Raw genomic sequence first — 14,867 nt, 5'->3', positions numbered from 1 at the left:
ATAAAGCAACAGTATAAAAAGTGTGTGTGTGTGTGTGTGTGTGTGTGTGTGTGTGTGTGTGTGTGTGTGTGTGTCAGACATGGGCCAGGGAAAGAGTGCAAGTGTGGGCGGCTGAGTTGTGAATGAAAGCCAGAGCAAAGTCTAGTTTTTTTTTTTAAATCACTCGGGGCTTTTGCAAAAGCTTTTTCCCATTCCAGGAAAGAGAAGAAGCAGCTGAACATTGGCTGGCAATTGATGTCCAGCCGCATCCATGCTGCTTTTAACCTGAAACCAGGGGTACCCCGTGGACCCATACCAGGCCAGGGCATGCCAACAACCGGTCGGCACAAACAAGCAAAGCCCCATCCACGAGTTGCAAGTCAGCACACAAAACCACGCATCCGCCGGTCCGTGGAAAAACCTCTCACCATGGAACTGGTCCCTGGTGCCCAAAAGGTTGGGGGCCTCTGCCGTAAACCGTATTGGCCGGTTCACCCACCAGCCTGCCGTCTACGGCTGGCAAGCCTCAGACACGAGCCATGGTGTGAGCTGCTGTTGCAAAAGAACAAGAGCTTGTTTCAAGGATCAGGGTTTGCGGGAAAGAGTTCTTAATTGCTGGATCTTGGCAGGATTTCAAGAACTAGCAGACTGAGCCATGCTGGCTTAACCAGCCGGTGGGAATCCCTGCGGTGAGATCTGTGGATGGGCACAGATTGCCTCCCAAAGGGTGTATTTTGATAGGAAACGAAAAAAATATTCCTAGCTCAGTTTGATTTGTGGGGATTCCCGGCGCTCTCTGAGCGTGATGGTTTTCCTGCTGACCTTTCATGACCCAACTAGGGAACATCATCAGTGCTAGAAGGGAGGGGGGATTGTGGAGAGGAGGAGGAGGAGGAAGAGGAGGAGGAGGAGGAGGGAGGGAGGGAGGGAGGGAGGAACTGCAGAGTCTTTGGTGCTAAGCTTGTTTTCCTTGCAGACCTTTCATGACCCAACTAGGGAACATCATCAGTGCTAGAAGGGAGGGGGGATTGTGGAGAGGAGGAGGAGGAGGAAGAGGAGGAGGAGGAGGAGGAGGGAGGGAGGGAGGGAGGGAGGAACTGCAGAGTCTTTGGTGCTAAGCTTGTTTTCCTTGCAGACCTTTCATGACCCAACTAGGGAACATCATCAGTGCTAGAAAGGAGTGTGGTTTGCAGAGTGGAGAAGGAGGAGGATTATGGGGGTCCTTGGTGTTCTCTGAGCTGGGTGGTTTCCTTGCAGACCTTTCATGACCCAACTAGGTAACATCATCAGTGCTAGAAGGGAAGGGGGATTGTAGGGAGGAGGAGGAGGAGGAGGAGAGAAAGAAGGAAAGAAAGAAAGAGAGAGAGAGAGAAAGAAAGAAGAAAGAAAGAAAGGATGGGTGGATTGTGGGGTCCTTGGTGCTCTCTGAGCTGGGTGGTTTCCTTGCAGACCTTTCATGACCCAACTAGGTAACATCATCAGTGCTAGAAGGGAAGGGGGATTGTAGGGAGGAGGAGGAGGAGGAGGAGAGAAAGAAGGAAAGAAAGAAAGAAAGAGAGAGAGAGAAAGAAAGAAGAAAGAAAGAAAGGATGGATGGATTGTGGGGTCCTTGGTGCTCTCTGAGCTGGGTGGTTTCCTTGCAGACCTTTCATGACCCAACTAGGTAACATCATCAGTGCTAGAAGGGAGGGGGGATTGTGGAGAGGAGGGGGAGGAAGAGGAGGGGGAGGGAGGGAGGGAGGAACTGCAGAGTCTTTGGTGCTAAGCTTGTTTTCCTTGCAGGTGTTTCATGACCCAACTAGGGACCATCAACTGTGCTAGAAAGGAGTGGGGTTTACACTGATGATGTTCCCTAGCTGGGTCATGAAAGGTCTGCAAAAAACAACAACAACAACCCAACAGGCTCAGAGAGCACCAAGGACCCTACAAGGTGGCTATTAGTTTACGTAGGACAGGGTGTTTTTTTTCCCCATTTCATCATAAGCACACCTGGTGGGGAAGAGGGTTCAACCCCTACAGCTAGATTTCCAGGTAATTCTTGGAAGACCCATTAGGTTGGCTGGGGCTACCCCTCGCCCTCATTATCCCCATCACCCTTGACTTTTTTTTAGGAAAGTTGGACTTTTCCAGGGAACCCCGGAATGAGATTTGGGGTGAGTGGTTTACATCCAGAAGGTTATTATCGTGCACAACTGTCATTTGGGATTGGACTTGGGGGTGTGAAGCCACTTTTTCGTCATGCTGGGGCTGAGGTTTTGCTGGCTGGCTTTTCTGACGGAAAGGAAGGAAGGAAGGAAGGGAGGGAGGGAGGAAGGAAGGAAGGAAGGAAGGAAGGAAGGAAGGAAGGAAGGAAGGAAGGAAGGAAGGAAGGGGGCCGTGGGACCCTAACCGTAAAGAATCCCATCCTAGCTTAACTGGGAATGCGATTGGGACCTTGGCATCTTCCTTCCGCCTTGGCCTCTTTTGCAAGACCAAACTCTCGCCCTGCCACCCCCCCCACCCCTGCTTCCTTCTTCGTGATGGGTTGCTGGGTCTCTGTCCTTCCCCTCCCGGGCCAGGCCACAATCCTATTCCTCCTCCTGAGAGGTAAATTTCCTCCCTTCCCCTCCCTCCTTCTTTCCACGAAGTTGCAAGCTTGATGGCTGCGGAGGAAGAGATCCCCGTCTGTGTGGGGGCTGACTCACTCTTGCCTGTTTTACAACCTTTCCTTTTTGCTCCGAGTTCTGAGAAGCCAACGAGGCTTTCAGGAACTTGGTGAATGAATGCGCCGTCTGGCTTTGCCAAAGAGGTTAGCTGTGCTGCAAGGCGTCTCCCGGGGGGGGGGGGGGCTCCGATTCCCAGATATTTTAGAACTGGCTCGGAGAACAGGCAAAAAAATGGCATGGTTTGGCAAGCGGAGCTGAGGTCACTCGAGAAGCGTAAGCCAGATGGTTGCCACCCCCGATTCTGATGGCGGCTGGCTTGGGTTGGGGAGAGCGTAAGGCCACAGGTGAAGGAGCCAGCTGCCCTGGTTCTTCCCCCCCCCCCACCCCGCTGCCTAATTCCAGGCTTTTAGTCTCTTCTGCTAATAGGAGAAATGGTCCTTCTCTCCAAGCTTCCCTTTTTTTTCCCTTGCAGAGGTTTCATGACCCAGCTAGGGAACATGATCAGTGCCAGTAAGGAGTGGAGTTTACTAGTATTGATGATGCTGCCCAGTTTGGATAATGAAATGTCTGTGAGAAAACCACCAGGCTCAGAGAGCACCAAGGACCCCACAGTCTTCCTCTTCCTCCTCCTCCTCCTCCTCCTCCTCTCCACAAACCCCACTCCCTTCTAGCACTGATGATGTTACCTAGTTGGGTCATGAAACGTCTGCAAGAAAACGGCCAAGTTCAGCGAGCATCAAGGACCCCCAGCCCTCCTCCTTCTCCTCCCTGTCCTTTTTTCCTCCTTCTCCTTTTCCTCCCCCACTTCTCCTTCTGTTCCTCCTCCTTCTCCGCCTCTCCCTCCTCCTCTTCCTCCTCCTCCTCCTCCTCCCACTCCACAAACCCAACTGGCTTTTAGCCGTTGGTATTCCCTAATGAAACGTCTGCAAGAAAACCACCAAACTCAGAGAGCACCAAGGACCCCACAGTCCTCCTCTTCCTCCTCCTCCTCCCCCTCCTCTCCCTTCTAGCGCTGATGATGTTACCTAGTTGGGTCGTGAAACGTCTGCAAGAAAACCACCAAGCTTAATTTCCACCCTGAGCTACAAATGCTCTCCTTTATTGAAACTATCATTTGCCTAATCTCGGTTTGGCGTGGTGCGAGGTCCCAGCACATGGGTCGAGCAGGGTCTCTTGCCCTTCCAATTGGTCAGTTCAAAGAGGCAGGTCTCTCTACAGCCCCTTCCAACATTTAAAAACCTTGCACCTTCTGACCTTCCTCTCTCTCTCTCTCTCTCTCTCTCTCTCTCTCTCTCTCTCTCTCTCTCTCTCTCTCTCTCTCTCTCTCTCTCTCTCTCTCTCTCTCTCCTTCTCTGAAATGTCCTCCCCCCCTTTTTCCCCCCAGAATTACCCCATATCATGAAAGGGTGACTGTGTTCACCCATCAGGATAAACCCGGGTTGCTTAATCCCAGTGTGTGATGTGTGCATGGGGCAAAATGAAGTGGGTGTACAACTCTCCAGCGAGCTGTGAGTTGACAGAGATCATCTCTCTGTGTGTTTGTTTTTTTTTACACAGCAATCCAGCAGAATTCATTTTTGTGCCCTAGATTGAAGTTCCTGCAGCATTATACAATCTTGCTGTTTGCATTTCCTGGGTGGGTTTGGGAATAACGGGTGTGTGTGTGTGTGTGTGTCTTCCTTTCTGCTTGACCTTGGAATCTTGCAGAAGCCGGAAAGTTTTTTTCTCTCTCTCTCTCTCTAGCTGAAAATGTGTTGCACGTGTGTGTGTGTGTGTGTGTGTGTGTCAGGGTTTCCTTCCCGAGGCTGGGGCGGGGGGGGGGGAATTGAGATCACACTGGCATCTTGCAGCAATGACAGCCTAGCTGGATGGAAGAGCAATAATAGGGTGGCTAAGGTTTTTTTGTTTTTAAAAAGAGAGAATAAAAAAGAGAGAATAAAAGAGAGAATAAAAAAGACCTTAGCCACCCTATTATTTCGTCTTGCAAATCTCAGCATATCTGTATATGGAAATCTCCCCTTCTCCAACTCATCTGGATCCTATTATTACAGGACTTGGAGGCAAAGCCTCATAACGTAAGAATTTTGTGGTTGCGTCGACCCAAGTCCCTTCCCCCCCCCCACTTCTGACCCCCCCCCCTCCCAGCCCCTCCACATATCCCTGTCCGTAGTTTAACCCAATGTTTCTCAACCTCAGCAGCTTGAAAATGTGTGGACTTTTAACTCCCAGTATTCCAAGGCTGGCTGGGGAATTCTGGGAGTTGAAGTCCATCCATCTTCAAGGCGCTGAGGTTGAGAAACACGGGACTAGGTGACCCTTCTGCTCTTTCCAACTCTATCACTCATGGCTGGCTGAGGAATTCTGGGAGTTGAAGTCCATCCATCTTCAAGGCGCTGAGGTTGAGAAACACGGGACTAGGTGACCCTTCTGCTCTTTCCAACTCTATCACTCATGGCTGGCTGAGGAATTCTGGGAGTTGAAGTCCATCCATCTTCAAGGCGCTGAGGTTGAGAAACACGGGACTAGGTGACCCTTCTGCTCTTTCCAACTCTATCCCTCATGGCTGGCTGAGGAATTCTGGGAGTTGAAGTCCATCCATCTTCAAGGCGCTGAGGTTGAGAAACACTGGCTGAACCTCATTTTCTTGCTTCTTTTCTGCTCCTCTCCCGCCAACGAGGCAAAGCAATGAGGTGCCCATGGTTAGTTTCTTAGCCTGACTCATTTTTAAAACCTCAAAAAGAAAACGAGTTTCTCCAGCTTCACCGAAACTTTGGGGTTTTTCTCCTTCTGATGCAGCCTTCCTCTGCCATCTGACAGCGGCCAGCCGTTTGGTGTGCACCATTCCTCAAGGGTTAGTCAAGGACCAGACTTCAGGGCCCTTTCGAGCATCCTTCGGATTCTGGAGAATTTCGTTTTCTGCTCCAAGGGGTGGAGGGTGGCTTAGGGCACCCTAAGTTTATTCTTCAAGGGAGAAATTAGCTGGCAATCAGACAGAGGAGGAGGAGGAGGAGGAGGAGGAGGAGGAGGAGGAGGAGGAGGAGGAGAAGGCTGGCTTTCAAATCCCATCCTGCAGATGTGGGACTCAGCAATGGAGAATTTGGATCGTTTGATCCAGAGCAGGGGTCTTCAAACTTGGCCCTTTTAGGACTTGTGGACCTCAACTCACAGAATTCTTCAGCCAGACAAGCTGGCATCAGTGGGATGGTAGCGCCTCTGATTTGGGCTGTGGAAAGACAACGGGACCTTCATTCCATGTGTCTAAAGGGAGGACCTCCAGCTGACACAGACAAAAAAAAATGCCTCCATCTCATCCTTCCCCAGATAAAAATTGTGCGCACCTGTGAACGCGCAGCTCGCTGGAGGCTGGTGTTTCTCCGCGGAAGCTGATCTTGCCTAGCCCTCTTTTTCTATCACTTATCTCGGCCTGCTTTTATTTCTCACGTTCTCTTTGCTAACCCTCGGCTCGGTGCATTTTGCCCTTTCCGATCCCATGGGCAGAATGCAGGATATTTTTTTTTATTTAATCAGGAAGGAGAAAAGGGCAAGGAGTAGAAACTTGGTTTGTTTTTTCAATATTTTTTTTTAAAGCAAAACGCACGTGGCTTTGAGAGACAAGAAAAGAAAGAAAAAGAAAGGAAGGAAGGAAAAAGAGAAAGAAAGGAAAGAGAAAAAGAGAAAGAAAAAAGGAGAAAAGGAGAAAGAGAAGGAAAGGAAGAAGAAAAGAAAGAAAAAAAGAAAGAAAGAAAGAAAGAAAGAAAGAAAGAGAAAGAAAGAAAAAAGGAGAAAAGGAGAAAGAGAAAGGAAGGAAGGAAGAAGGAAGAAAGAAAAGAAAGGAAGAAAGGAAGAAGAAAAGAAAGAAAGAGAAAGAAAGAAAGAAAAAGAAAAAAGGAGAAAAGGAGAAAGAGAAAGGAAGGAAGGAAGGAAGAAGGAAGAAAGAAAAGAAAGGAAGAAAGGAAGAAGAAAAGAAAGAAAGAAAGAGAAAGAAAGAAAGAAAGAAAGAAAAAGAAAAAAGGAGAAAAGGAGAAAGAGAAGGAAAGGAAGGAAGAAGGAAGGAAGAAAAGAAAGGAAGAAAAAGAAAGAAAGAAAGAAGAAAGAAGAAAGAAGAAAGAAAGAAAGAAAGAAAGAAAGATAGAAAGAAAGAAAGAAAGAAAGAGAAAGAAAGAAAGAGTTGCATTTTCCCACCAGGGCTGCCAACGCAAAACTTTGCAGGCAGCAGGTCTGTCTGTCTGTCTGTCTGTCTGTCTGTCTGCAAAGGAGCCCTGTGTGTCTTTGTGCTTGTGTCTCTTTGTGCGTGTGTGTTTGCTTTCCATCTCTCTCTTGTCCCCCCCCCCTTCCAAAATATATCACGCTGGTGTAAGGTTATCCTTCTCTCCTCCGCTGGCATCTGCCTTGTCCACGCTCCAGCCCGGGCTCCTCTTTCACTCCTGACGCAGGTTGCCCCAAGGGAAGGCCGAGCCAGCCGGCCGGCCGGGATTGGGAAGCAGGATGGCGAGGAGGGGGGGCGGGGGGGGGCGTCCAGGAAAGCTCCTTGGCTACCCACAGACACAAACAAAACCTTTTCCTAACACAGGAGGGTGGGGGGGGAGAGGCTTTTATTTTTAAATCTCTCTTGTTTTGCAGCCAGTCTCGGCTGGCTTTGTCAGATTGCCCAGGCTCCTGTCCGTCCCCCCCCCCGCCCCCACCCCCCCCAACAAGCCCAGTTCTTTTCAGACCCCCAAAAGATGAGTGCCCCCCACCCCCACCCCCTGTTGAGCAGCTCTGACAAGAGATCGATGGGACGTTAAGGTGCTTCCAAGTAAAAGAGGCAGGATGCAGAGATGCAGTCATTATGAAGCTTTATTCATCGACAGGTTATATAAAAAGAGCTATATGGCGTGGAAGCATCCATGCTTGTATGATAGAGAATGCATGCAAGAGAGAAAATCGAAAAAGAGGAGCAGAACAAAGAAGCAGCCCCTGGGCAGAGGTATTTATGGGGGGTCTCGGCCCCTCCCTAGCCATAAAACTCTCTCGCCAATGGGGCTGCTGCAGGGGAGCAAAGAAGCCTCTTTGCTCCATCTGATGACCTATTTGGGGAACTGCCATGGCTGGCACAAAACATGTAACACCCCCCACCCCCGGTTCAATTCTGAGCTGCAAAGGTCCTGTCCTCGAAAAGACATGGCCTACCCTGGTGTGAAACAGCAACCTATAGAAAACAAAAGAAAACGTGAAAATATAGGCGAATGCCTCTCCCCGAAGGAGAAGCTAAAACACAAACACAAAACAAAACACCCCCCCCCCCTAGGTGAAGGAAGGATAAAGATGGCCGCCTCAGTCCCTGAGGAGGGTTTATCTAAGCCCTGGATGATACATTATCACGAAATTCTCCCTCATAAATTATCAGGCGTTTTCCGTCTCTTGCACCTGTTATGCAAAAACTCTCTGGATATTTGGCTTCCTTCCCTCCCTCCCTCCCTCCCTCCCTCCCTCCTTTTTCCCTTTTCTTCCCTCCTTCCTTCCTCCCTCCCTCCCTCTTTTTTCTTTCCTTCCCTCTTTCCTCCCTTCTCTCCCCCCCTTCCTCCCACCCTCCCTGTCTTCCTCCCTTTTCCTTTCCTTCCCTCTCTCCTCCCTCCTTTTTCCTTCCCTTCCCTCTCTCCTCCCTCTTTCCCTTTCCCCTTCCCACTTTCCTCTGTCCCTTTTTTCCTCCCTTTTTCCTTCCCTTCCCTCTCTCCTCCCTCCTTTTTCCTTCCCTTCCCTCTCCTCCCTTTTTCCTTTCCCCTTCCCTTCCCACTTTCCTGTCCCTTTTTTCCTCCTTTCCTCCCTCCCTCCCTCCCTCCCTTTTCCTTTCCTTCTCACTTTCCTCCCTCCTTCCTTTATTCCCTCCCTCCCTCTTTTCTTTTCCTTTCCTTCCTTCCCTCTCTCCATCCCTTTTTAACCCCTGCCCAGGTTGCCACCTACACCCGAAACCAAACGTGTGTGTGTGTCTCTGTGTGTGTGTGTGTGTGTGTAGGGGGGGGCTTGTTGAAAAGCAACCAGACTTTGACCCAGAACTGGGGGGGGGGCTCCAAGGGAGAAACTTTCCACCGTCTTTCCAAGCAGAGATATTTGGGGAGGGGGGCAATTGTCCCTTACATTCCCCCACTGGGAGGAGGAGGAGGAGGAGGAAGGGGGGGTTCCTGCAGCGGGGGGGGGGGGGAAGAGATTGGACGGTCCCGGGGCATCTCTGGCTTCCAGCGCCAGCTGCAATTTAGCAGCATTGCGGGGGGGGGGGCAGATTTTGCAATAATAATAATAATAATAATAATAATAATAATAATAATAATAATAATAATAATAATAATAATAATAATAATAATAATAATAATTTTATTTATATACCGCCCTTCTCCCGAAGGACTCAGGGCGGTGAACAGGGCAGATATATAAAAATACAAAGATACAAAAGTTAAAAAGAATTAAACACAATGCCCAGCTAAAACAATAAATAGATATATTAAAAACAACAGTAAAATCCCCCCCCCATCAGGCCAGGCCGGCTTGTTCGAATAAGTGAGTCTTCAGACCGCGTCGGAAGGAGCGAAGGTCGGGCGCCATCCGGAGCTCGACCGGCAGCTGATTCCATAAATCCGGGGCGCCCACAGAGATAATAATAATAATAATAATAATAATAATAATAATAATAATAATAATAATAATAATAATAATAATAATAATAAATAATTAATAATAATAATAATTAATAATAATAATAATAATAATAATGATAATGATAATAATAATAATAATAATTAAAAATAATAATAATAATAATGATAATGATAATGATAATAATAATAATAATAATAATAATAATAATAAATAATAATGATAATGATAATAATAATAATAATAATTAAAAATAATAATAATAATAATGATAATGATAATGATAATAATAATAATAATAATAATAATAATAATAATAATAATAATAATAATAATAATAATAATGATGATGATGATGATGATGATGATGCAAAGGGGGGGCTGCGAAGAGGAGGGGTGAGAAAAGCAACGGGGGGGAAGGGGGGGCCGTTACATGGCAAGCTCTGCTGCACCCTCCCCCGAAAGGCACAGAGACCCCCGCTGGGTGCATCAGAGTTAGCCCCCCCCCCACACACACACATACACGCACAGCCCCCCCCCAAAAGAGCAGGGCATTCCTAGAGCCCCGCCCCTTTTGGCTTCTTTCCAGCTTCCTGTTTGACGTCAAAGCGCGGCTGAAGCTCTCCGGGCTGCTCGCAACAAGCTCTTTTTACAACTTCTGTTGCGGAGTGTGTGTGTGTGTGTCTGGGGGGTGGTGGTGGTCTGTCTCTGTGTGTGTTTTCCCCCCCCTCCCCGCCCGCAAACAAGGAACTTTTTTTTTCTTCTTCTTCTTTAATTCTTTATTTTTCCCTTTCTTTTTTTGAAATTTCCCTTTTTTCTTTGGCCCTGGTCGGAAGGCTTGCAAGGGGGAGAGAGAGAGAGAGAGAGAGAGAGAGAGAGCCAAGACTTTTTTGGGGGGGGGGGGCCCTCTGTTTTGTTCGTTTTCTCCTGCTCGGCCTCCGGCTTTGCTGGATGAGGAAGATGAAGGGGGGTCCGCGGGCGGCGTTGCAGGACTCGGCACCCCTCCGCGCGTGGAAGCGACCCGCAGAAGGACGGACCTTAAGCGAGGACTGAGCTTGCAAGCGAAATGGGACACTGGCCGGGCTCTTAAGCGCGTGCATCGGTCCTTGGAGTAACTGTCACCGATTTTTTTTTTCATTTTTTTTTTTTGCAACCAGCCCGGGTGCCTCCGAAGCGAGCACATCACACACACACTCGCACACACACACACACACACTCCACACACACACACACACGTAAGGAGTCACCCCTGCAAGGCGTCGTGTGCGGTTTTGCTGGTTCCGTAACTTCTGGGAAATCGGCATGGACAAAAAACCAGGTTAGCCGCCTGTTGCAATTGCAAACTATTAATAAATCGGAATAATAGGAATAATGGTGTGATTGCGAAGGTGGAACGGGGGGGAGGGCGAAAGAGAGCGCGAGAGAAACGGGCTGCCATTCAAGTTTGCTCCCTTTTTCCCCGTGCAAAGGTTAAACACGCCCGTTTCTGCAGCGGTGGCGCCGGGGAGAGAGTGGGGGGGGGACGGCGGTGGAAGCTTCTCGGGGGGGGGGTTTAAAATATGCACGGGGGGGTGGTGGTGGAGAGAAAGGGAGGTGTGTTACGAGTGTGCAAAAAAAAAATAGTTTTGCACGGGTTTTCCGGGCAGGGAGTTTTGCACGGGTGTGTGTGTGTGCGTGTGTGTCAGAAAGTGCAAAGGAGCGTGCAAAGCTTTTTTGCACGGGCCCAGTTGGGTTGGGGTCGCCGCTTCTCGCTTGCACCCTCTCCCCCCCCCCCAAATCCTTGTCCTTCGGAGCAATTGGAGGGGGGGGGGTGACCGTGTCGGGAGTGGGAGGGGGGGGGCAAAAATGTCTTGCAAAACTTTTTGTGATATTTCCGGCCGGCTCTTGACAAGTCGCTTTTGCAGCTGTGTCGTGCAGGCGACGCTCGAAAGAGGCAGCCATGCCTTTACATTTATTATCATTTTCTTTCTTTCTCTCTGCAAAAGGATTGAGGCTTCCCTTTTTCCTCTTTTTTTTTTTGCAACTTCTGCAAAAAAAAAAAAAAGGGAGGTCCAGCCTTCCTTCGGGGGGGAAAAAGGCGGCGGGATGGGGAGGGGGGGGGGAAAATTCCAGTTGCTCCTTCCCAATAGCTGCCGTCCCCCCCCTCCCTTCCCAAACGACTGGGGAGGGTTTTTTTTAGCAACCCTTGCTAATTTCTTCTTCTTCCCCCCCCCCACACACACCCCGAAAAGAAATTCCGGGCTGTGTTTCCTGCTTAACTGGTGGCGTTAAGGCAGGGGTCTTCAAACTTGGCCCTTTTATGACTTGTGGACTTCAACTCCCAGAATTCCTCAGCCAGCCATGCTGGCTGAGGAATTCTGGGAGTTGAAGTCCACAAGTCATAAAAGGGCCAAGTTTGAAGACCCCTGCGTTAAGGCAGTGCGCTCTGTATATGCTTAGAGGTAGCCTTCTTCCCCTCTCTTGCAGAAGCTGTATGTAAATGGCAGGCTGTCTAGCAAAAAGGATGTGATGGTTTCAGATGAGGAGGCTTAAATATCCCTGACCCCCCTTTTATTCTAGGGGGGGATTTGAGGGGCGATGATCTGCAGCTTCCTGGCCCTGCATTTTTCTGAAAATCATTGCAAATTGCAAACTCGGGTGCATATCAGCTGGGAGTGAATCATCCTGGGTGATAGCAGTTTATTCGCAGTCCGATAGACGAAGGAAGGACGGGGTCTATGCGTTTGCTAAAACCAAATTGGTTGGTGTGTTGCAGTTGGACAGGAGACCACTAAGTGATGTGTAGACTAGACTGCGGGATTGGGGCAGGGGGCGGCGGCGATGGGGGAAGCCTTGGCGGCAGGTGACTTGCAAGCCGCTTAGGTGGAGATGGCCATGAAGTCACCAAAAAGGAAAGCTTTTGGTGACTGACAGGAGATTTTTACCCTTTATGTAAATTAAATTAAGCTCAGTTTTGGTCCTGCCCTGCTGGGTTGTTTTTTTTTCTTTTCTGTGCCCAAATGCAGAAAAGTTTGCAAAGTTTAGATAGATGGATGACAGATAGATGGATGATGGATGGACCCATAGATAGATAGATGATGAATAGACAGACAGATAGATAGATAATGGATGGACCATAGAGAGAGAGAGAGAGAGAGAGAGAGAGAGAGATGATAGATAGATAGATAGATAGATAGATAGATAGATAGATAGATAGATAGATAGATAGATGATAGATAGATAGATAGATAATGGATGGACCATAGAGATAGATAGATAGATAGATAGATAGATAGATAGATAGATAGATAGATAGATAGATAGATAGATAATGGATGGACCAGAGAGAGAGAGAGAGAGAGAGAGATATGAATAGACCCAGAGAGAGATGATGATGATGATGATGATGGATGGACCCATAGGTAGATGAGGAATAGACAGACAGATGATAAGATAAATAGATTGATAGATGATAAATCAGACAGACAGATGTTTCTCAACCTTAGCAATTTGAAGATAAGTAGATTTCAACTCCCAGAATTCCCCAGCCAGCCATGGCTATAGGTTTGTGTTTTTTTTTAAAAAAAGTTAAGAATGCTGTTTGTGTCCTTGCCTTGTTTCCTGGATTATCACACCAGTACAGAATCTCTGGTATCTGAGATGAAATTCCTAGGAATTTTGTTGTGTTGACATATGTACGAGAAAGAGAGTTGCTTAAAGAATTGCTGGCATTGCTTGAAAGATTGCAGAGGGCTGTACAATCTGAACTAGGAACAAAGACAGAGTTTCCAGAAGCTGGTGGGGTTTTTTTTCCACACACACACACACACACACACACACACACACACACACACACACACACACACACAGAACTACACTTCTGCTGATAAATGGAGCTGGCCTCACTTACGTTTTGATGTTGAAAACACTTTGCATAAGGATCCTTTTTCACCTTGGCTGTCACTGTTCGGGCTTGAGACTGCAAATCCTAAAGGTTTGCTAGTTCAGCTAATTTTACACCCCTGTGAGGTAGGCCAGCAAGTTCCTCCTGCAGACACCAAACGGGTCGTCCTCCTTTAGCAACCGTTCGATGCAAAAAAAAAAATCAGTCGGCAAACAGCCTACCCACTGAGGTCTGCAAAACCAGTAAAAAAGCAGAAAGATCAGAGTCACGGTTTCACTTAGTGACCTGTTAAAAGGCCAAGCTGCGTGTTGCTAAACGAGGACCACCTGCGGATAAACTGGATTAAGATGATGCCTTACTATGCAAACCTCTGCACTATGATTTTGGGGAGAGTGAGGTAGGCTGTGCCGTTTGCAATTCTAGTGCCAAGCGGCTGCTGCTGCTGCGAATTCAGACCAAAGCGTTTGGATTTTATTTATTTTCGGACTTCCTCTCCCGCTGCCAGCCAAGTTTTTTTTTCCCCTCGTTGGCTGGCATTACGCTGTGCCTGGGTGAGGGCTAGAATTTGGCCTGGTGCTTGAAATCCCAGGGCATTTTTAGAAGGGAGGAGAATATTGCCAGCTGGTTGAATTTTTATTTTTTTTTCCTGGCACTTTTTGGTGCAGGGCTAAAAAAATATATAAATCAACGCCAAGGCTATCGGAAATTGTGCTGTCATGGAACATTTTGACACACACACACACACACACACACACACACACACACACCCCACTCCAAATGAGGCATTCTGAGTCCAGAATGGGCTGTTCCAGCCCCTTTTGGCCAGTTTGCAGAGAGAAGTTCCCCATTCCACGGGGGGGGGGGGGGCAACATTTTGCAAAGTCCGACAAAGCCTGGCGGACTTCTGTGTGCTTGGCAAATCTGAGTTTTATTCCATGGGGATTGTATTTCCAGATTTCCTTCCCTCCTTTCCAAAGGTGGCCCCGGGGTAATCTGCATTTTAGCTGGTGCTAACAATGCTGGATCAAGGAAAAGCACCGCGTAATTCTTGGTGGGAAATTTGGGAAGGGGCCATCACCGGAGAAGGTCCCGTTGGGAAAATCGGTCTCGCTTCCTTTCATAGAAGGGCGGCGTTTTTAAGATCCTGGTCTCTCAACGTCGGCCAGCGGTTGCGGTGGAGTGCCAAGGTGTAACCGTGGTCCTTCACTGACAATCGTTTGTTTAGCAGCAAGTTACAATAGCGCTGAGAAAAGGGACTTAGCGTCTGGTTCTCGCTGCGCACCTCGGCGTGCAAATTGTGCGGTCTCTGCAGGTAATTCTCAACGACCGTAGTTGAGCCGAAATTTCGGTTGCTAAGCCAGGCAGTTGTTCAGCGAGCTTTCCCCCCATTTTGTGACCCTTTTTTTGCCCCAGTTCTTAAGTGAATCACACAGCTGTTAATCACAATCGTTAAATAATAATAACAACAACAAAAGAACAACAATAATAATAAAGTTGAACGGACCTTGGAGGTCATCTAGTCCAACCCCCTGCTCAGGCAGGAAACCCTATACCATTTCAGACAAATGGTTCTCCAGTCTCTTCTTAAAAACTTATACACACACACACACACACACACACACACACACACACACAAGGTTTTCCCAAGGCCCGAAAGGTTTTTTCCCCCCCTTTCCTTCAGACAAACAGAAGCCGATCTGTCCAGTGGCCAGAGTAGTGTGTGTGTGTGTGTG

The 14,867-nt window shown here is 48.2% G+C and overlaps 1 protein-coding gene across 2 annotated transcripts in view; it reads left to right on the top strand.

Moving 5' to 3' along the window:
• The window catches only part of MAP2K3 (mitogen-activated protein kinase kinase 3), a 43,783-nt gene that overhangs the window by 8,555 nt on the left and 20,361 nt on the right, over positions 1-14,867 (top strand). Inside the window, exon 1 of one of the 2 annotated variants that reach the window (XM_081338034.1) lies at positions 9,931-10,569. The exons of the other annotated variant lie outside the window; for it this stretch is intronic. Coding sequence (XP_081194160.1) covers positions 10,554-10,569 — 16 coding nt within the window. The 5' untranslated portion in view covers positions 9,931-10,553. Of the gene's footprint in view, positions 1-9,930; positions 10,570-14,867 lie in introns of those variants that run through there. 2 annotated transcript variants of the gene reach the window in all.

The sequence above is a fragment of the Vipera berus genome (genome assembly GCF_964194415.1).
Source record: "Vipera berus genome assembly, chromosome: 13".
Lineage (NCBI taxonomy): Eukaryota > Metazoa > Chordata > Lepidosauria > Squamata > Viperidae > Vipera > Vipera berus.
Note: the sequence above shows the minus strand (reverse complement) of the source record. Positions and strands in the feature narration are given on the sequence as shown.